This window comes from Somniosus microcephalus, chromosome 8 (assembly GCF_052327205.1).
Source record: "Somniosus microcephalus isolate GS21.2 chromosome 8, FLI_Smic_1.0, whole genome shotgun sequence".
NCBI lineage: Eukaryota > Metazoa > Chordata > Chondrichthyes > Squaliformes > Somniosidae > Somniosus > Somniosus microcephalus.
Genome location: NC_140994.1, coordinates 59,057,034 through 59,080,098, shown reverse-complemented (window position 1 = coordinate 59,080,098; position 23,065 = coordinate 59,057,034). Strand labels below are relative to the sequence as shown.

Sequence of the window (23,065 nt, the reverse complement as noted above, 5' to 3'; positions counted from 1 at the left end):
CATGGCTGATAACGGCGCCCCAAATGGGGCGATACCAAATTTTTCCCCCTAAGTTTTTAAGCTGAGATCCATATGCATTGTGACCTCCTTAGAAAACCCTCTCCCCACATTGACTGAGCGCTTATAACATCTATTCCTCAACTGACATATATACCAGCAGAATGGGAACCATTTATATCCTCTCATCCTGGTCCTCAGAATCGGAGGAAGAGCAGCCGTGGCAGCAGCAGAACCAGGCACAACAGCTGCAGCAACAACAGGAGCGCCAACCTTCTCCTCACCCACCTGATGCTGCACAGGGCAGAGGGCATCATCGCAGGGATGCACCATGCCGCAGGAGATACCCCCAACACAGGGTTTACAGGCAGAGGGTGAGCTTCCTCAACATGAGTGAGCAGCAGTGCCAAAGGAGACTGAGACTTTCGCAAGAGGTAGTTGCTGACATCTGCACAGTGCTGCACCAACACCTGGAGCCCAGAGGAATGGGTGGACACCCTTTACCAGTGACTGTCAAAGTCACCACCGCCCTCAATTTTTTTGCTTCAGGGTCCTTCCAGGGATTATCAGCAGACATCAGCGGCATCTCCCAGTCGGCCGCACGCACTTGCATCACGCAGATTACCGATGCCCTCTTTGCAAAGGCGCACAATTACATTCACTTCTCCACAGATGAAGCAAGTGGAACTGCGCGTGCGGTTGGCTTTGCTAATATGGCAGGCTTGTCAAGGGTGCAGGGCATTGTAGACTGCACACATGTGGGTATTAGGGAACCCCATCACAACCCAGCTGTATTTGTCAACCGCAAGGGCTTCCACTCCCTTAACGTCCAGCTGGTGTGTAACCACAGGAAGAACATTATGCATGTTTGCGCCAAATTCCCTGGCAGTTGCCATAACTCATTCATCCTGCGGCAGTCTACTGTGCTTCAGCTGTTCAATCCGCCAACCCAACTTTCCAGATGGCTACTTGGAGACAAGGGCTATCCCCTGAAGATGTGGCTAATGACATCGATGAGGAGGCCATCAAATGAAGCTGGGGTGCACTACAATGCGAATCATATTTCCACCAGAAGTATCATCGAGCAAACCATTGGCTTGCTCAAAATGCAATTCAGATGCCTTGACAGATCAGGTGGTGCTCTGCAGTACTCACCAGACAGGGTCTCCAGAATCATCATGGTCTGCTGCGCACTGCACAACATTGCACAGCAGCGTGGCTTACCACTGCCTGAGGAACAAGTGGCTCAGTGCACAGCCTCCTCCTCCTCTGAGGAGGAGGAGGAGGAGGAGGAGGAGGAAGATATGAGAATCCCAGATCATCGAATTTATGGCCACGAATTTAATTCTGGAGGTGGGATGGGGGCGGGTCTGCTGGTTTCTGGGTTCCGGTCCCACCCCCAGCTGCCTCCGCTCTGCAGGCGTGATTTTCCCTTGATTGGCCTTGTTAAGCCCGCCCTGCGGGCTTCCCGGCCAATTAACAGGAAGCGGGTCCGACGACGCCATTTGATGATGTGTCATCTGCCGGTTTCCTTAAAGGGACCATGCACAATTTTATTTTGACAGTTGATCTGTCAGTGTTTGACAGCATTGAGGTGCTGCAAACAATGACAAGCACTGCACAAAGATGAACACTTGCACCCAGGCTCTCCAATGAGCACACAGAGAGGTTCTCTTCCCTTCCAAGGGTGGAAGAGACCTCTCCAGCACACCAACTTACCTTAAACCTCCACCCAACCCTCTCTATCTACTTTATCAGTTCCCCATCTCACTAGCCACTGCTCACACTCACCCTCATCCTACTGAAAGCATACCAACTAACAACACACAAGGGTAGGCACTTGAAAGGCTTAGCCAATGTCCATGTGAAGTTTCTGGTAATGTGTTGTCATACAGTGTAATATCTTATTGGACAGATCTGAGCGCACATTGAGAAGTGTCTTACTGAGTTCCAGTGATTGTTCAGTCATAACTTCCACCCCCCCCACCCTCCCGGCTATAGTGATGAGTGTGCATGGAATGGCTTGGACATTAAAGGGATGCTTCACAGTGCTGGTGTGGGATGGTGTCAACCTGGCGCATCATGTGGCAGCCAGGGTTTACAGCATCAAGTGAAGAAAATCTGGCCAAGGTGATGCCATCGCTGGCCTCCCGGCCAGCAATTTTGTCAGGGGCTAATGCCCTGTGTCCAGTGCAGCATCAGGTGGGTGAGGAGGAGGTTGGCACTCCTGGTGCTGCTGTTGTGGCTGGTTGTGGTGCTGCCGCGGCTGCTCTTCCTCCAAATCTGACAACCAGGATGCAAGGATGTAAATGGTTCCCACCCCATTGCTATAGATTTCAGTTGAGGCAAGAAGCTTGCAAGCACACACTCAAAGGGGTTTTTGACCCGCCTACTTCAACGTCCGGCCAATCCACGCGATTTTCCCTTGATTGACCTTGTTGAGCCCGCCCAGCGGGCTCAGCAGGCCAATTAGGGGCCGCCCGGCAACAGGTGACGTCACAGACTGAAATTTCATCTGTCAAGAGTTCTTGACAGATGAAATATCAGTGCTTCACAGCTGTTTGAAGCTGTGAAACACTGACACTCTGTGTTCTACCATGAGTCATTCTGCACAGACTCAGTTAGAACTCTCACTGGCACTCAAAGCTGAAGGCTGTCACTTTTCACAGATCGCAGCCGTTCAGCTTTCAGTTCCGGCTGAGTGATGCGCTCCCGACGGCTACAGGAAGAAAGGCTGTGAAGGTAAGTACAGGTAAGTAAAAGTTCTTTACACACTTTAGACACACCAAACACACTTACCTTTACACTCATGCACCCATCACTCACCTGAGCGCCAACATCGCGACCCCTCCAACTCCTTCAACCCGACGGCCCACCTGCTCTAACCTGGCATGGTTTGGAGCCGTCGGGAAACCCACACGAAACCCCTCAAAATAGGGATTAGGCTAAAAACTGCCTGTTAACTACCTGTTAACAGGCAGTTAATTGGCACTAATCCCTTCCCGCCTGGTTTCGGTGGGTCCCAGTGCGGGGCGGGTACCCGCTGTCCCTGAAACTTACATGGGGTGGGGTTTTGGGCGGGATGGTGTCGGGACCCCCAAATTCAGGATTTTCCCCCCTCACACGCCTGAAACCCCGCCTGATGGCGCCACGAAAATCTAGCCCAAAGTGTCCTAAAATTATTCCAATTGGGTAACACTGCAGATGAGTGTCAGCTTGACCAGATACAAGGTCAGTAGATTTGCAAAATCTTATTCCAAACCTCCAAGAACAAAGTTGTTGCATTTGAAGGTCAGCCATGTTGCAGGAGTGCTTTTAAAGTGCTGCACCAATGACTACAAATCATGTCCTCGAGAAACTCGTCTCCTTGCAGCTCGCATGTTCCTGACAAGACGGGGAACAGGAGCCAGAAGCACAAAAATGGGAAACCACTATAAAAATAGAATTAGCAAAGCAGTTAACAGGCTCTTAACTGCCTTAACTACCGGTTCCACCGGTTCTCGTGGGGGCGGGATGGAGGCGGGTTGGGTGTCTGAGGCCATTTTTTCTGATTTTCGCTGCTGACCCACCTGCAAACTCGCCTCCTCAGGGCTATTAAAATCGAGCCCAATATTGCAGAAGGAATCCATTTGGCACATTATTCTTATGCCTGTGCTAGGTCTTCAGCAGGATCCATCTACAACAGCAATTTGTGTTTAATGGCACCTTGATGTAGAAAAATATCCTAAAGTGCTTTGCAGAGGTATGAGGAAAAAGAAACTCTAATCTAATCTACTCTAATCTCAACTCCACGCTCGTTCTCCATACACAAGGTATTAATAACTTGGATATCATTCATGGAGGTTCATTGAAAAATGACTTGCATTTAATTACAGGGAATCCAGTGTCCACCATACTATTCTCTCATGATCCCGCATGCTCGGTAATGTAATTAGTACGTTACATTACGTTAGATTACAATAAAGTTAGGTTAAAATAGTGCATTTTATTTAATATATATTGTATTTGATCTGCAGAAATCTAACTACTGTACACTTTGCACATTGCATTGCTGTGAAAAACAATGCCTTTTGCAGTCAGCTCAGAGTGTGACAGTCCTCTGGAGGCCTGGAAACCAATGATAAAGTGAAGGAAGCACAGGTTGACTTTTTGCAGCATAACCTTGTCATAAGAAATAACATCTTGAAAGGGTTTAGCATTAGCAATTAGGGTGGCCTGATACTGCAGCTCTGGCCTTCTATGTGGAGGATGAGATTTGTCACATGGAATGCCCTTACAAAACCATTTCTTTTTTTTTTACTATTTTGTCAAATAATATGTGAGCTGTCACAAGTATGAAGGGAAAAAAATGAATTTCACTGACTTGACAAATGCTATAAAAATGTTGAACTGAAGGTCATGGACAGGTATAACTTTCTTCGTATTTGTGATGTACTATTTTGTAAATTTGACAATTTTACAACTCTGCTTATGATTTCAGTCAATGATTCATTCACAGATAATTTCCCCTTTTCTCAGGGTTTGCTCCTGTACTGCGATATTGTGGAGGCGACTTTGGAAAAGAGAAAATTACCCAGCACACAATATGATGCCATGGATCATTTTCAAAAATGCTTTCTGATTATAAAATTAAACAAAACACTTGTGGACAACAGAGACCTCAGTGTGTCCTCTGTGTCTGCGGTGAGGCTAACCGACAAGGCGGCAGAACCCGAGAAAGAGACTAAGATTAAAGATTGGAAGGCCATCCGTGTGGATCTGGTTATTGTGCCTGCTCAGCAATTTGCCTTTGCTCTCTTAGGATGGAGCGGATCGAGAGTGAGTAGATTTCTTTTTAAATTGTATTAATAATCAGTAAGCAGTGAAATAGATATATATCTCTCTCTTTGGAAATTGTCTTTAACCAATAGGACCCAGGCAGACTCACATCACAGTCAATAAATGCATTAATGGCTCAGGAAATGTATCTCTTCTCAATAGTGTTTACATCTTTCCAGCTCGCCCGGTTCTAACTCCCGACACCAAAGTCAATTACATTTTCAGACAGCCAGCCCCACGACGAATTTACAAAAGTAGCAATCCCAGGTAAATCTGTATTTTTGCCAGCTAGATATGGATTGAAACAACAATGAAAATCCATTTAGGATAGACAGTCACATTGAATAATTTGATGCAAATGATTGCAATGCAGCCAGCCACATCTATTGAACACCTTCATACACATTTTGCCACAGAGTAAAATTAATCCTACAAAGGCACAACTGGCTGACACTTTTTTTTAATAGTCTTGCCCTAAACAATTTTAAATTATATAAAATGAAGACCGAGAGCTTATTTTTTCTGACACTATTTTATTCAGCTAACTTTACCAAGAACAGCGTCATGGCAATCTGCATTACAGGACCTCAGCACATGCAGATGATGTTTCTCTAAACTGTCAATCATACATTGCTCTCCTGTATCTAAGATTAGACACCCATTGGTTTTCAATACCTTTCACTAACGTGCCTCCTTCAACTTATATGGACAAATAAATACCCCCAGGTTACAGGATTGTGCCTGTAGCTCCACATGTTGGGACCATTGTGACCAGGTGCCAAGCAGACAACGGGCACTTGCTCACAGAGACTGAGAGATGGACTTTAACACGGAGTTGGTCTCTGGCAGGAAAACGCTCCAGTGAGTGACTTCTGGCACAGCAGTGGCAGCGGGAGGCCATAGGGATTTTAACCGCCGGGCCTCTTTTAAATGAGAGGTTCGCTTCCAGCCCGAAGAGGGTGCGGAGCGGTTACTGACAGGCAAAGAGCTGCCCGTCCACTTCAAGGTAAATAGCAGGGAGGGGGTTTCAGGGGTTCTTGTGTTTTTTTTAAATTTATTCATTCATGGAATGTGGGCATTTCTGGCAAGACCAGCATTTATTGCCCATCCCTAATTGCTCTTGAGAAGGTGGTGGTGAGCCGCCTTATACAACCGAGTGACTTGCTAGGCCATTTCAGAGGGCAGTTAAGAGTCAACCACATTGCTGTGGGTCTAGAGTCACATTTAGGCCAGACCAGAAAAGGGCAGCAGATTTTCTTCCTTAAAGGACATTAGTGAACTAGATGGGTTTTTACGACAATCCGATCAACTCATGGTTACCATTACTGACACTAGCTTTATATTCCAGATTTTTAAAAAATGTAATTAACTGAATTTAACTTCCCCAGCTGCCGTGGTGGGATTTGAACTCATGTTTCAATCCAGATCATTAGTCCAGTAACATAACCACTATGCTACCATACCTGAGGGAAGAGAGAGAGCTGGAGGCAGGGGTGGCTGTGACTTTCCTTGTAGGGCCCAGAGGACACTCCTGCTCCTCCTGGCCACATAAAGGCGAATTTTAGACTTACCAGATGGGCCTCTTCAGACCCACTGCAGACCTGCTTCTACCTAGCGGGAAAGCCAAGGCAGCTTAAGCCCCAGTTAAAATTGCATCAGGCTCCTTTTGATGTAATAGGACCATAATTTGCATAAATTTATGAGGCTTTCTGCCTGCTTTAGGTGGGCACCTAATCAGTCTATAAAACCCTGGTTAACCTTGCAAATGGTTGGAAATGGTCAGGATCTCAGCTCCGGGTATGTAACCTGCTCATTTTTATCTGTTTACATAATAAGAACATAAGAAATAGGAGCAGGAGTAGGCCATTGGGCCCCTCGAGCCTGCTCCGCCATTCAGTAAGATCATGGCTGATCTGATCTTGGCCTCAACTCCACTTTCCCGCCCATTCCCCATAACCCTTGACTCCCCTGTAGCTCAAATATCTATCTATCTTCGCCCTGAATATATTCAATGGCTCCGCATCCACAGCTCTCTGGGGTAGAGAATTCCAAAAGTTCACGACCCCCTGAGAGAAGAAATTCCTCATCTCCATTTTAAATGGGCGACCCCTTATTCTGAAACTATGCCCCCTAGTTCTCAATTCCCCCACGAGGGGAAACATCCTCCCTGCATCTACCCTGTGAAGCCCCCTCAGAATCTTATATGTTTCAATAAGATCACCTCTCATCCTTTTAAACTCCAATGAGTGTAGGCCCAACCTGCTCAACCTTTCTTCATAAGACAACCCCCTCATCTCAGGAATCAACCTAGTGAACCATCTCTGAACTGCCTCCAATGCAAGTATATTCTTCCTTAAATAAGGAGACCAAAACTGCATGCAGTACTCCAGGTGTGGTCTCACCAGCGCCCTATACAGTTGTAGCAAGACTTCCTTACTTTTATACTCCATCCCCCTTGCTTATCCGCCCAGTTTCCACCGGGCGGGTAGGGTTAAAATCAACCCTGATAAAATATCAAAACCTGCAGGATTTCCCACAAACACGTCCAAATGGCTAGATATGGAGTAACAAGAAGAGACCTGGGAGTGGGTCACCTGCTTACAATCTTGGCGGGTGTATGTGCAGGATGTGGAGAATTCAGAAAGAAGGGAGGTTGCGAAAAACATCTTAAAAATATAATTTGTAAAGACAATTATATTTTATATCTTCTTGCTTATTTTTCTTATTTTACTTGCTAATGTTGTCCTTTTCAATTCTTTATCTTTGCTTATCTCTCTCCACAGTATCCCTGCCGTCTCTGTTTGCAATCGTTCACTCTCTTTGCACTGCTTCTCAATAATCTCCCTCTCAGTTCTCTCTTTCTCTCTTTAGATTTCTTCCCATTTGTTTTTGCATTGTCTTCATTCTCTCTTTTTGTAGATTTCTTTCTTTTTGCAATCTATTCAGTCTCCTTTCTCTCAATAAGTATTGATTTTACATTGATTCTGCCAATAGTTTTCTTTCTCTATGTTGTTGCAGTCTTTATAAATGTTTCTTCACTGTCCCTTTGCATTCTCATTTCCTCTTGCTTCCCTGTATGCTTCATTCTCAATCAGTTGGCCAATACATGCAATGTTGTTTTTAAGTGCATGACAAATATCACTGGTTACCTATGATGTTGCATTCCAATCTGAGAATATGTGAGGCATTTAAGGAAGTTCTCAGTGGCCATTTAGATTGAGCCTCCACTAAAAGCTAAGCTCCTCCAAGCAGATATTCCAGAACTTGCCAAATTGAGTCTTTTCTTTTAAAGCATAGGACTTCAGGAGGTAGTTCAATAAATTGGGAGATTGCTGCGAAAATTGGGACATTTGCCAGGTATACAGATTGTCCAGTCAGCTCACCTTGACATCCTATTTTTGGCTCACTTTTATTTTACAAAGGCAACAAAGGAGAAGGTACCTATTATACGACATAACAGATGGTCAAGGGATGAAGTACAGACATGTTCAGGTCCTTGATTGCTTTGGGACTTGTAGTCCTTGAGTGATGACATGTATACACTTCTGTAATCCGCCTTTCAGCCTTATTCTAGCTATAATCCATAAAAGGTAACATATTATCCATTAAAATGGAGTTTATTTTTCATTAGTAGCTAGGATGCTGAATCCTTGTGATCTTACTAACTGGGAAATAGCATTAATTGGATTTGTTGCATTGATTGAACAACAGAAAGGAGAGTCTATAAAAAAAGACAAATTCATCACATTTGCATCACAGACAGCTAAGCCTGGTTGCTATTCTAATCTATAGGATGGTACTTACTACATTACCAATAAGATAAATGGTGAGCGTGAAAAGACAAAATTCATCAGCTATTTAATAAAACTATAATTTATTTAAGAGACAATCTATCTCTTTGCTGACACTTATAATGAACGTTGCAGTCTGTCTTGCTAGGCTGGATGTCCAGGAGCATATTAAAGCAGTTAGCTAGGCTTAAGTTTTAATCAGCTCTCCATCTCCTATTTTTGCTTAGAACTCACCGAAAAGCTCATTATACCATATTAAAGCACCTCCCGTCACATAATACTGATATAAGGTAGAGCCAGTGTCATAATTCCTCTGAAATCCTGTTCTTTGTCTCCTGATGCAAACAAATCATCACCAGCTTCAAAAGCAGATATTTCACACAATGGGGCAAATGGGATTCATTTAACTAAATGAAACCAATGCCAGAAGCATTCTGCTACATGTCAAAAAGATTCCAAAGATTTGCTATGACCTCAACCACTGAGGATCAACAAAAATCATAGATATCAGACAAGCAATAACAGCTGCAATCTTAAATAACTGTCATGGTGAGCAAAGTACCAATTGCTGGAATAACAATATCATAATACATTTTAGGAAACAGATTTTTTAATCCAATTTTCTAGCAAACGATAAAAATTAAAAAAGATTACTGATTAATTATAGGCTAAATAAATACGATTAGAAATGACTCTTGGTAAAATGTCACTTAATGAGTTCATATTGACAGTCTTTTGTCTGTAATTTTAACATTTTAAGATAAACAGGTTAAAGTCTGTTAATGATAACTCCCTTGAGTAAGGTCACTACAGGGTAGATCTTGACTTTGTGCAAAAGTGTAAAACAAGTGCTAGCGAGTCGGCAGCCTGTTTTACATCTCTCCTGATTTTTATTTTCATTGATTTCAAGACCATTTGGTCTTTAAAGAAATGGTAACCATTGTGATTCATACATGTCCTGAGGTGTTGTTAGGCACAGATGGCTACATGGGTGCCATCAATGAGGCCCTGCACTTTAGGGAATCCAGTCACCTGGTAGAAGTGCTGCGGCTTCTCGAGTTGATGCCTCCTTTCTATGGAGGCTTCGGGAACTGTTTGATGCCTCAATGGACCAAAGTCTGACTGATCTGGCAAATGTCACCAGCAGTGGTTTGAAATGAGCCTTAAATGTGGCATAAAAGTTTAACGCAGTGGTGACTTTCACTGCAATGGACAAGACCACCCCTAGTCTCTGGATCTCTAGTTCCAGTCTGCAGATCCGGCTGTAGCAAACCGCACAACTCAGTGATTGCTGAAGTCTAGAGGATGAATGCAGGTGCCTTCAGACATAGCCAAGTCACCGTGTCTTTCCTTTTGTGGGACTTGAAGCCCAAGGGAATACCCATGCTGAGCTTGTAGTCATGACTTTCAACTAAAGGCAACAAGAATGCTGTTGCTGGAGGTGTGAAACAAAGGAGTGGTGAACACAGAAAACAGCAACAAGCAGGAAGAAAAAAACATTCTATCAGCTATAATGCACAAAGTTCAGTTTGGCATAAATAGCAGGAAGAATCCAAGTATCACAAATCAGACAGCCTAGCTTTAAGTAGTATTGTTCTGCAAAGACCAGCATGGAAGCCTCCCACTGCCCTTTTTAAATGGGCACTCATCAAATGAAGAGCTGTGCTGTAAAAGACCACAGGGAGACACATTATTGGTGGACCAATCTGCATAATTACAATCATTTTGGGGGCTGTAATGACGCCAACGCACACTTGAAGCATGGCCTCAAAAAATAAATGATCTCCTGTGGAACTGGGAGTTCAGCACCAAATGCACTCGGGCCTACATGCCTGAATCTGCAGGGCTTGTATGCTCGGAGCGGGGTGGGGGGAGGGGGAGGGGTGGTGGGTAGAGGGGGGTAAGCCCCATGAGCAAAACATTGGGGAATCATCTCTAAATTAAAACAGATTTGGCCTTATTTGTATTGCACCGATTTTCAATATTTTATCGTTTTCAGGTCCCAACGAATAGCCCCACCAAAAATTCCTACATAATCTTATGCAAATTAATGCCAGAAATTAAAGTAGCTGCGTTTTACATACTGTAGGTGTGAAATAGTGAAATACTGCCTTTGAACATTCTAAGCTGTGGAACTGCTTATTTTAATGTTAAATTCCCAATGTACCATTACAGGCACCTCTAGAGTGTCAATGAAGCTTCTGTGTCAGGAGGTATAGGCAGCTGTAGATCGCTAATTATGCGGACTTTAACTTGGCTGGGTGGACGTGAGAGAATCTTCTGTTTTCAGATTAACATGCCAGAGTAATTTAGGCAATAAATATTAACTCTTTGTATAACCACGGCCACTAATGTAGAACTGCAAAAAAAAACTTTAATTCAAATTTATTTTTAAGGAACATAAACATAAATCTGAATATATAACATTATGAATCTATATATAATATTAATTAGTCAGAATGTCAAGCATCATGTTCCAAGTAGCTATCACTTTACAGACAGCAAAACAACCTGGTTGGTTTCTTGTTTGAGAATACATTAAAAAAACTAATAAGGCAACACTGAATACTGGCTAAGCTCGGGTGATAAAACAGTAAAGACACGCATCCCTACATCAAATGTACAGGTTGTGTTAACGCTCAGATCGTTATCTCCCTAGGTTGACCAGTTTCTAACTTTTTGGCTAAAGCAACCATTGGCCAGGAAATTCTTTGGAGCTGCTCCCATTCCGCTGGTGCTACTCGTGTGAGCAGGGATTCCGCCGCACTACCAGCAAGGCAACATCGGCAAAGCGGGAGCAGCTCCGAGGAACTACCTGCCTACCGTTACTCCATAATGAAGCTAGTCAGCTGCTAGAGTATCTTTATTGTTGCAATATTAAGTACTCGGAGTGCTACACTGTTGGAGATGACGTCTTTCTGATGAGATATTAAACTGAGGCCCCGTCTGCTCTCTCAGGTGGACGCAAAATATCCTATTTCGAAGAAGAGCAGGGGAGTTGTCCCAGACAAAATTTATCCCTCAATAAACATTGCTAAAACAGATTATCTGGTCATTATCACATTGCTGTTTGTGGGAGCTTGCTGTGTGCAAATTGGCTGCCATGTTTCCTACATTACAACAGGGACTACACTTCAAAAGTACTTCATTGGCTGTAAAGCGCTTTGGGACATCCTGAGGTCTTGAAAGGCGCTATATAAATGCAAGTTCTTTCTTTCTAATATTAACCCTACACAACAAATATAATCAAACAAAACAAAAAAGGAAACACTTTAATTATGTTTCCCTTTTCCCAATTTCTTTCCTTTATCACTCTCTGTATGATTTTTATCTTTAATTTTACTTCCTTTGTACCTAATATATACTTTATTATGGCGGATTATACGAATGCAGATTGCTGGTCGGTAGCCTCACTCAAAGGGAAAGCGTGAGCAATGTGCCCAGGATTCCCGATGTGCGTGGCTGTTGGGCAAGACTCCCCACTTGTAAAATTAGCCTTTTTACTTCTCTAGAAAAATAACTTTCAATCCCTTTGCTTTTTTTTTCTCCCTGCTGTTCTCCATTGTCCATTTAAATGGAGGGAGTAAGTTTGAAAACTGGAGTTTGTTTGGCTAGAAACCTGCTCCAAAGGCCAATTTTGTAAAAGATCAGAAGACAAGAGTGAATATTGCGACATCATGATGTGACCAGATACATTTTTCCATGTCATAAAGGAAGGAGTTCTAATAAATTCATCTCATTGTTGAAGGAAAATAACCTTTGATAAAATATCCTGCAGTGTGATTTACTGGGTTAATAAATACAAATATACCTGATCATACAATCAGCAGTAAGATGGAAGTTATTGTGTCATTGATCACATCTCTCCCATGGCAGTACTATTTTACTTTGACATTGAAGCCCTGAAATTTCTCAGGGCTTTAAAGGAGGTAGGAGGTTAAAATGTTAAAAATCTGAAACAGGAACTCAAGCTGCTTCGAATCCGCCCGCTTCCAGTTTTAACGAAGGTGGGACGAGGAGTAGGTGACCAATCAGATCGCAGGAGATGGATCGGTCATTGAAACCTCTTAAGGAGGCTGCTTACCTCCATTTTAACAGTGTTAACCACAGTGGGCCGGGTTTCCCAGGAAACCCGGCAGGTAAAAGGAGGCGAGAAGGGCTGAATCCATCAAGTACGTGCCTTTACAGCACTGCTTGTGGGCCAGGAGGAGCAGGAGTGCTTCCGCCAGGCCCAACAAGATTACCTGTAAACGCCCCCCTCACATCTATTTCTCACCGCGAACCCGCCCACGATCACCGATCCCTCCATCACCGACCCTTATTTCCCCTGTGATCTCCGACTCTTCCCCTAACCCCCGCAGCTCTCCCCCCAATCTCTGATCCCCCTCCAATCTCTCCCCGAACCCGCATGACCTTCGTCCTCCCTGCGACCAGCCCCCACCAACCACACACTACCTTGAGCCGCAGGATTTCCCTGCCCAACAGGCTGACTGGCTTCCGGGTGGGGAATTTTTTTTTTAAAACACACATACCATGGAATTAAAACGCTACAGCATTCCCGTCCTTAACTCCTCCCCCAACCCCCACTTCAAAACCCCACCCCAGTGAATATTGGGGCCCAACAGTCTCCCGCTGTAAGTCTGGGGGAGATCGGGGCAACCCCAAGGGAAATGGCGGACACCTGTTTGTGGCAGGACTCCACTGTTTCTGGGACTTTCCTGGTTTCAAGGCAAATGACAACAAGGGAGAGGTGGCAGGGCTGGGAGTTCCTGCGCCTTAGGCTCGACTGGTGCATCAGGTTCAGGGCAGTTTACCAAGTGAGTTGAGACGTACTGGTCTCCACAAGAGCAGATGTGAGCCTGACCAATGGGGTTCAGGCCAGCCATTACGAAATGTAAGATTTGAAAACATTGTTTTACTGATTGGACCCGGCACTAAGAGTAGGTTTGGGAGGTTACCTCCATGGCAGGCAGAGGCCGGAGTTACCAGCTGCTTAGGGTAGGTGGGCATCAGATATGCACCTGTAGTGACATTTGCACCTACCTGCCTCATGGTAATAAGGCATCCTTCCACTCACTCCACGCACACCACCTGGATCAGTGCTGGTGGGCACTGGAGGGTATCTGATACTTTAACACAGAAAAGAATATCATAGGGAGTAAAGTTTGAAGTGCATCAAATTGTCTCATGGGTTATAGAAGCTGTAGTGAATGAAGAGCTGCTGCAACATCTCCATTTACAACAACAACATGCCAGTTGGCCACAAAATTCAGCTTCAGAAATTGAATGAGAGCACAAAAATCAGCAGGTAGGCACATCCTGGCATAAGTGCTGGGTGGGTGCACCCACTCACTCACTCACCGCTGTGGTTGACTCTACTGAGGTGTACAAGATCAAGAGGCACGGGGCCACAAAAAGTGGACTGGGCCAACCCTGCACAAGAAGGGGCCGCTTAGCATGACTGGTGGGGCAGGGGGGGTTTGCTGGGCCACCTCCCTGGAAACAAGTTGAAGTAGCCTCTTGTGGCCCCTTTTTATATTTTTAACAAAATTTCCCCTCGACTGTGGGGTCCGGACCCAAATCGCAGCCCACCTGCTACAGAATATTTAATTCCATCTAAAAATACAAAGAGCAACTACAGGAAACTTTGTGCTATCCGGCACCAACGGGACCGAGCTGTTGCCGTCCCATCAAAACTGCCGGACAAACCAGCGCTAATGTTGAAACATACGAAGATTTTGAGCTCCGTATCTGGCAACAAACCCACAGCTTCTAAACAGTCGGCCGTACCTTGCAAGCGTCTCTGTAGTGTCTCTGTAGCTTAGCAACAGCTTCAGCGAGACCTTGCAGAGCTTGACTGTTGAGAAAAAAGCAACGAAAAGAAAAAAAACCTAACGAAACGGCTCCTGATTTTTGCCGGTGGCTCGAGCTTGCCGGACATTTAGCCTCCGGATAACACAAAGTTTCCTGTAAATCACCCAAGCAGATTCAGGCAGAATTGGGCAATGGATGGGAAAATGGTACTTTATTTTCAGTATTGAGAAGAGCAAGTCAGCAACTTTGCAACCAAAGCTGACCGTGATATTGCCCACCTAATTCTTGTTCACAAAGCTTGCAAAGTCTCATTGATTACAAATATTCAGGCCTTTGACTGGCTAACTACATCTACACTAAGGCAAATAAATAGCAATGTTGGAAAAGATGATATAATAGAAGAAAGACCAACCTTCCTGTTGGTAACTTAAGTATCCTACAAAATCCACTGAATGATGGAATATTTGAATCAGTATGGTCAAAAGTCATGGGGGGAATTTTAACCCCAAAGGCAGGTGGGTTGGGGTTGGGTGGGAGGTTACAGTGTTAAAAATTTGAATCCCGACTCCAACCCACCTCCAACACACCCACTTCTGGTTTTAACAGAGGCGGGACGGGGGTACTTTAAATATTATAATGAGGTTGCATGCCTCTCTTTGGAGCTCCATTTTAAATTTAACTCTGGCTGGCTGGGTTTCCCAGCTAAAGGAAGGCGAGGACTGCTGGATCCAGGAGATAAGTGCCTTTCCACTTACCTGCTGGATCCAGCATTCCTGCCTTACCAAACCCCTGCAATCGGGCATCCCACCAACACTTCCGATCTCCCCCCGAGGCCTCCCACCAATGTTCACTCTAATTTTTTTTGGGTGCTAGGGAGATAGCGATCTAAGTGTTAACACAACTAGCTTAATGGGAATATTGCCTCCAACGCCCCCCCCACCCCCATGAGGCCTTCGAGCTCCGATTCCCCCCTCCGGCCTTCCGACACCCCTGGCCTCCGTTCCCCAGCCCCTGACCCCCCACTCCCTCCAACCTCCATCCTTCTGACCCCATCCGATGATCTTCATCCTTCTGATCCCCCCGACGATCTCCAGCCTTCCGACCCCTCTGACGATCCCCAGCCTTCCGACCCCTCTCTATCTGGCTGGCTGTGGGCAGGAAACAGGGAAGAAAAATGTTACTCAGGCCCTGCCTTTAAATTTGGCAGTGCCTGAGAGAAACCCGTTCTCCCAGATTCCAGTACTCCTGTTCCCTACCCACAAGTTAAAATTCCGGCCATGCAGTCCATTGACTTATTGAAGGTAAATTTCCATGTTACATCTACTACAACAGAGAGTTAAGGCCAAGTTAAACTGTCAGTTCTCTACAAAATTGTGACTACAGTAGCATCACAAGAGTTGCTAGCAAACTTAAGCAAAACCTGCATATTAATGACAAGTATAAAATAGCTTCAGTTGGCATTTGGCATTAGTCAAAAGATCTGTGCATAATAGCAGCAGCAAAGCTTCAGACAAGTTTCTCGTACCTATGAGCTCTCATCCATACAAAGCTGCTCCTGTTATTATGTTCCTTGTATTCAGAAGTTCAATTGCAGAGTTCATCATTATTTGCTGAAGCAGGGTTACTGGAGCATTCCTTTGCATATGTGGAATCTGTCATTTGCCCGTTGGTAGCCCAGTCCAAATTTTCCAAGACTTCCTGTTTTTCGAGTATGCACCAGCATTGATTTAATGAGACATCTGTTCTTGCTCCAGTTGTGTTTTGTTGCACACTGTTGTTATGCTACCTCATCTATAACATCTGCTGCAATTTGAACTTATAATTGCAGCAGAGCTTTTGAAACACACTCTTTCTGCCCGTTCCAAGAATTTCATCTAAAAATTCATCAATGCGGTAGCATTGCTCTTTAGGAATATTAACTAATTTCAACTGAGTTCATAATGGATGCAATGCAAAGATATCCTCAAAATATCACTAAATGTATTAAATGTGCTACTTTTATCTACCAGACAACAAACCCTTAACTTACTCCATGGGAGACCTGCTCCGAATGCTTAACTTGTTTGAAACATCTCTACTATTCAGTGGATACATTAACCCATTTATTTTAAGTGGGTTTCAGGGACTGACAGTCCTCGATGAATGGATTCTGGGAGACTTGGCATTTCAGCGTGTAACAATAATTACTACTCCATGCTAAATTGTATTTTACTGTGTGGTTTACAATGATTATTTGTCTAAGCATGATGGTCCAACTCCAAATTATATGAGTCAACTGTTGAATATACAACAGTTATTATCATCAAGGTAGCAGTATTGATATATTTAAAGGGCACTTCATCGTTGGCAAATCAATTTTTGTTTGTTTAAAAGACACACTGGGATAATGTAAATCACATTGAAACCAAAATTACAGATCATCTCTCTAGCAAACAAAAAAGATTTTCCACAGTAATTTGTTCATATGCCTCTTTAAAAACAAGTGTAATGCAGAAAATCTTCTACCCCCTCCCCTCATTTTGTAACTCACCATTTCTTGCTCCTGTACATCATCCAATATGCTTCAAGTGAGAGGTTCAGAGTGACTTGCCTCTCCTTTTATCTCCCCCTGTTGTGGAGAGGGAGAGGACCTCCCCTCTGAGCTCATTCAGTGGGTATTTGTGGACACATGTCATGTCACGTCCTACCAATCCTTGGTTAGCAAGTTGTTGCCGAACCACCAGAAAAACCCTTTTAAGATTTTCTCTGGTAAACCATCATGTTCATAAGATCAACCCTTCTGTTAATGCAGTGCATTGACATTACAAGCTTTAGTATCATACTATTAATATGTTCTAGTAACTTTTGTTTCTATTTTGTTATTTATATAGCAGTTTGAACGTGACTTAAGAAGATATGCCAACCATGAGAAAAAAATGATGCTGGACAACCATGGTCTATATGACAAAAAGAAGGTACAATAAAACAGCAGATTATACTTTTTGTTTAAATAAATGTATTTTAAGGAGACTCTAGCTATATTATAATTGTGGATAGGCTAAAGGACATTTACCACTGTTCTAGCTATGTATCCCAAAATGTTATTTGTTTCTTTAATTGGTTCTCCACATTGTCTTAATATTGAAACTGATTAGTCTACTGTCTCTTTCTAAATCTCTCTGTGGTAATGCTATTAACTTCATTGTAAACCTACATCGCTCATTCCTCCCCAGTGAGTAATAGTTTGCCATGAATTCTGTGATGAATTCTAGTTCTGCATTTGTCTTCCCAATTGCAACACATCTGAATCTATCTGCAAAATGTTAACTGCATCCGCTATCCTTTCTACACTCTCTATTTCAGTATTATTTATTTTTTGCCACTCGGTCATGCATGTAAATAAGAAATACATTCCACTCAGCTTCTCTCTAGTCTGACACAACACCTCTCAAGAGTATTCTCTTCTCCCTATTTTTCTTGTCCAGTTTCTTATCCAGTTCCACTTGGTTACCCGTGGATTATAGTTTCATGAGTAACTGACATGTATTACCTTGTCAAGGGTTTTCTGGAAGCTCAAGTAAACTTATGAAATTCCACTTATGATGCAGTTAATGAGGACGTTTTTCAAACAGGATCTTCCTTTTGTAACTTGGTGATGGCTGTTTATTATTAAGCTGGTAGTATAGCAGCCTGGTCCTAAGTAACATTTCCATTCAATTCCCTGATATTGATGTTAGGCTAATGGGCTTGAAGTTCCTGAGGTCAGATTTGACCCTCTTTATAGATATCAGGATTGCGTTTCTATACCTAAAACTCTACAGAATCTCTCCAGGACCTAATTTTTTTTTCATGACTATAGCAAGTGCCACGCAAATTTCCTCCCTACTCCTCTTCATCACTCAAGAATATATACCACTTGCCAGGGGCTTTGTTAAACCAGACTACTTAACCCATCAGGTACTTCCTTCACATTGATTTCAAAATTCTGATATTCATTGTACTATAATTATTGGAAATTAAACTAATATTTTCCTTCCTAGTGAATACTTGTGGAAGGTAATCATTAAGGGTAGAACTTTGGTAGAGGTGTAAAATGAGCGGTGGTTGATTGCCGCCCATTATACACTCCACCCGATTTTCTTTCCATTGAAGTCAATGGGCGGGGTGTTTAATGGGCAGCCAATCCACTGTGGCCCATCTTACATCCCTGCCAAAGTTGAAAGTTCCGCCCTAAGCAACTTCACTATTTTCCCTTCATCTTCAATTACCCCCTGACTTTTATCCTTTAACTGTCTCCTTCACATATGTTTTCTATTATTTTTAAAAATGTATTCATTCATGGGATGTGGGCGTCGCCAGCAAGGCCGGCATTTATTGCCCATCACTAATTGCCCAAGAGAAGGAGGTGCTGAGCCGCCTTATACAGGTGAGTGGCTTGCTAGGCCATTTCAGAGGGCATTGTTGTGGCTCTGGAGTCACATATAGGCCAGACCAGGTAAGGACAGTAGATTTCCTTCCCTAAAGGGCATTAGTGAACCAGATGGGTTTTTACAACAATCCGGTAGTTTCACCATTACTGATCCTAGCTTTTTATTCCAGATTTATTTATTAACTGAATTTAAATTCCCCAGCTGCCAGTGGTGGGATTTGAACTCATCTTCCGGATCATTAGGCCAAGCCTCTGGATTACTAGTCCAGTGACATAACCACTATGCTACTGTACTCCATGATATTGAAAAAGTATCTTATTATCATGCTAACATCCTTTACTATGTTCACCTTCTTTACACCGGAGTATCTTTTTTAATCTGTCGCAAACCATATCTATTATATATTAAAAATGTTGAATGGGTCGCAAGATTACAGTTCTTACAAGGCAAGTAGGAATCTTTTGGAAACGACAGGGACACAGCGCAACCACGTCTCTGCTATTTTCTTGGAGTTAGACTGGGAAACTAGCAGAACCCCCTGAGGAATTTTGAAGCTAGTGTTTTTAGCGAAATTTAAGCCGCCAACTTTATTCACACCTTACAAGGACATCAAAGATTTTCCCATGCCCTAGGGACTGTTTTTGCCCTACAGATACATGGCGGGTGTAAGCCTTTCATATAATTCTTTAATATATACAGTATATATATATATATCTATATATAGATGACATTTGAAAAAATAATTTAATTGAGTAGAAGAAATCTGACATTCATTGAAGATTACTTAATAGTTCCTCCGATAAATTGAGCATTTTAGCTTCAGGGTATAAATTCTTGGTTAAGATTTTGTGTGGTTGTGCATTGTCCAAAGCTGCACTTTAATCTATCATGAGAAGTATAAGTGAGGAGTAGACTTTATGCTGGGGGTTTGCATGTCTCAGATTGTTGATTTTTTTTAATTAAAAGAAGAACAATTCACTAGCTACAACACTAATCTGAGTGTTCAGTCAAAATGTTTGCCTAAGGATATGTGTGTGTCTGCCCAGCTAAGACAAGGTTCTGAAAGGCCTTGATGATGATAAAGATACACTGAACTAAGCACCAGTGATCTTCTGTGCTGAATATGAGGTTTTCTCCAAACAAGTTCAGTATGCCTAAAGTAAAGCACACATATTTAAAGGGAGGAATAGTCAGAAGCCATTAGTAAATATAACACATGTAACTAAGAGGACTAAATTTAAAGAACAATTGTAAGAAAGGTCTCTGACTCATAACAAAAGTATTAAACAAATTAGAGCACTTGTTATGGAAAATATGCCTGAGCTTAGGACCTCAGGCAAGAGGGCTGGGGTTTCCAGTGTATGGAATGATAAATCTCTCCATGGTGGTGTACAGCTCAGTCAAACTGTTATGCAGCACTGGTCAGTTGTGAGATGTGGCCTCCGCCATAAATTTTGCAAGCTTTTTGGCACATTCTCAAATGCCTTCATGAAATGCTCAAGCTACATTTGTAGACAGGCCCTGTGAGATCTGAATTCCTGGCGAAGCAACCTTTGAGCTAATTGATTGAATAGAAGGTGGCTTGATAAGACCATACAAATCTGTTGCTCAAGAATTAAGGCAGACTGAAAAGTTACATTGAGAAATGTGACATCTGTCAATCAAGATAGTTAGCAGGAGGAGCGGTTGATAACTCATAAACTATCCGATAGCCTAAGGTTAAAAGTTGCAATTGATTTGTTTGTATTTTGTGGTAATGACTAACTAATCTTGGACTATAGCAATACACCTGCACAGTAGTCCAGCACAAAGCTTTCTACACAGACCTCAGACTCTACTAAGAACTAAGGGGGAGAAATTCATGTGGCTTGCACGTTAGCACCAGGAAATGGCGCTAAAATGCTGTTGACTGCTGTAATGACAGCTGATGCCAGGTCCAGCGCCGCACGCCATATCAGTGTTGCTGGTAGTGCTGCCGGTACCCTCGATCGCCAGGGAGCTCGCCATGATGGAGATTGTGATGTCAGTGAGTGTGCCTGATCTCCCAACTTTGTTTTAGCCAATGTACTTACCGGCTGGAGAGAGCAACGATAGGTTGAGGTGGCGTGCAGCAGCAGGAAGTCAGCTCCAGTGAGGCTATTTAAAGGGATCATCACCAATTACTCCGAGCTAACAGGTTTTTGAAGTTTGAGTGGCTGTGTGCTGCTTCCTGCTACTGGAAAAGTTTTCTTTATTCGTTTCAAGGTTCTTTGGTATCAGGAAGTGTTGTGGCAAGTACAAAACTCCATAATTATTTCTGATAAGCTTCAACCTACAACACTTGCTAAAAGTCATGGGGGCTGTGCTAGCAGTGGACCTTGCCCTCCAGGATCTACGGTGGAGGAAGCGGAGGCAGCAAGACAATCGGCCTTCCGGACGGGCTGTCCGAGACCGGCTCATCAGACTACAATTTGCATGAATGAAACCCCAGATCACCGTAGCTCACCACATCCCCATCATACCATCCCTGTCTCATGCCATATCACAGCGTCCTCCTAGGTGCAAAGGTGAAATGAGAGAAATGTCAAAATATTCCAAACACAATTAATAAATTTATCTATAAACATATCACACATATCACATGAATTCTAGTAACTAATGACCCTTGTGTCTGCCATAGCTGAATAGCTGTCATCTCGTGCAAGGTGTGAGATGTGGGTGTGAGTGTTGCTAGGTAGAGATTGTTGGTGGGTGAGTGCTGGGGGTGTGGTGCACTGAGCACTGTGTGAAGATTGTGGTACAGATGGTGGTTTGTAGCATTTGTTGAAGCCTTCACTCACCATGACCACCCATGTGAGCTTGTTAAACTTCTTTCTGCACTGGGTGTGGGTCCTGGGGACCACAGTGCTGCCTGTGACGTGGTGTACCACCTCCCTCCACATAGTCCGGCAGACTTGTGGTGAGGGCCTCCTGCCAGTTGGCGGGTACAGGACCGCACGCCTTCTCTCCACTGCTAAAACCAATCCCTCCAAAGCTTCCTCAGAAAACCTCCAAGCTCTCTTCCTGGGGTGGCAATCTGCCATCAGGATTTGTAAATAAGTGCTCCCTCCCTTTGTCCTTCTTGTTATGGTTGTTGAGGCAGCTGCACACCCAACAATGCTGAGAATGAGGCGCTGCAGCATCAATCGACCTCCCCTTTAAGTAGTGAAAAAAGCCCGTGGCAATCATTACTTGCGTTTACACTACACCTGATATTGGTCCATCTTTTCAGTGTAACGCCAATGAGCTTGAGTTTTCAGACGAGAATCATGACTGCAATCATTTTAATGAGGAGTGAGGACGAATTTTGCATGCAGTCTAGATCATTTTCAACTGGCACTACTTTTTTAGTCTAAACACCACCCATTCCAAGGCTATAATGAATTTCTAGCCCAAAGATCTATCACCTATAGCAGGCAATTTACTCCAACCACAATCGATATGAAAATGTGCAATAAAAGCTCAAAAAGAGTAACAGCAGCCAGGTTTGTTACTATTAATAGAAACATAGAAGATAGGAGCAGGAGTAGGCCATTCGGCCCCTCGAGCCTGCTCCGCCATTTAATGAGATCATGGCTGATCATCCAAATTCAGTACCCTGTCCCTGCTTTCTCCCCATATCCCTTGATCCCTTTAGCCTTAAGAAATATATCTAACTCCTTCTTGAATATATTTAATGAATTGGCCTCAACTGCCTTTTGTGGCAGAGAATTCCACAGGTTCACCATTCTCTGGGTGAAGAAATTCCTCCTCATTTCTGTCCTAAATGGCTTACCCCTTATCTTTAGACTGTGACCCCTGGTTCTGGACTCCCCCGCCACCGGGAACATCCTTCCTGCATCTAGTCTGTCTAGTCCTGTTAGAATTTTATAAGTTTCAATGAGATCCCCTCTCATTCTTCTAAACTCCAGCGAGTATAAGCCCAATCGACCCAATCTCTCCTCATACGTCATTCCTGCCATCCCAGGTATCAGTCTGGTGAATCTTTGCTGCACTCCCTCCATGGCATAAGGCGACCAAAACTGCACACAATACTCAAGGTGTGGTCTCACCAAGGCCCTCTACAACTGCAGCAAGACATCCTTGCTCCTGTACTCGAATCCTCTCGCTATGAAGGCCAACATACCATTTGCCTTCTTAACCGCCTGCTGCACCTGCATGCTTACCTTCAGTGACTGGTGCACAAGGACACCCAGGTCTCATTGCACTTCCTCTTCT

The 23,065-nt window shown here is 43.6% G+C and overlaps 1 protein-coding gene across 1 annotated transcript in view; it reads left to right on the top strand.

Moving 5' to 3' along the window:
- Positions 1–23,065, top strand: part of dntt (deoxynucleotidyltransferase, terminal) — a 656,785-nt gene that overhangs the window by 276,719 nt on the left and 357,001 nt on the right. Inside the window, exons 9-10 of the mRNA XM_085994757.1 lie at positions 4,516–4,815; positions 17,291–17,374. Coding sequence (XP_085850883.1) covers positions 4,516–4,815; positions 17,291–17,374 — 384 coding nt within the window. The remainder of the gene's footprint in view (positions 1–4,515; positions 4,816–17,290; positions 17,375–23,065) is intronic.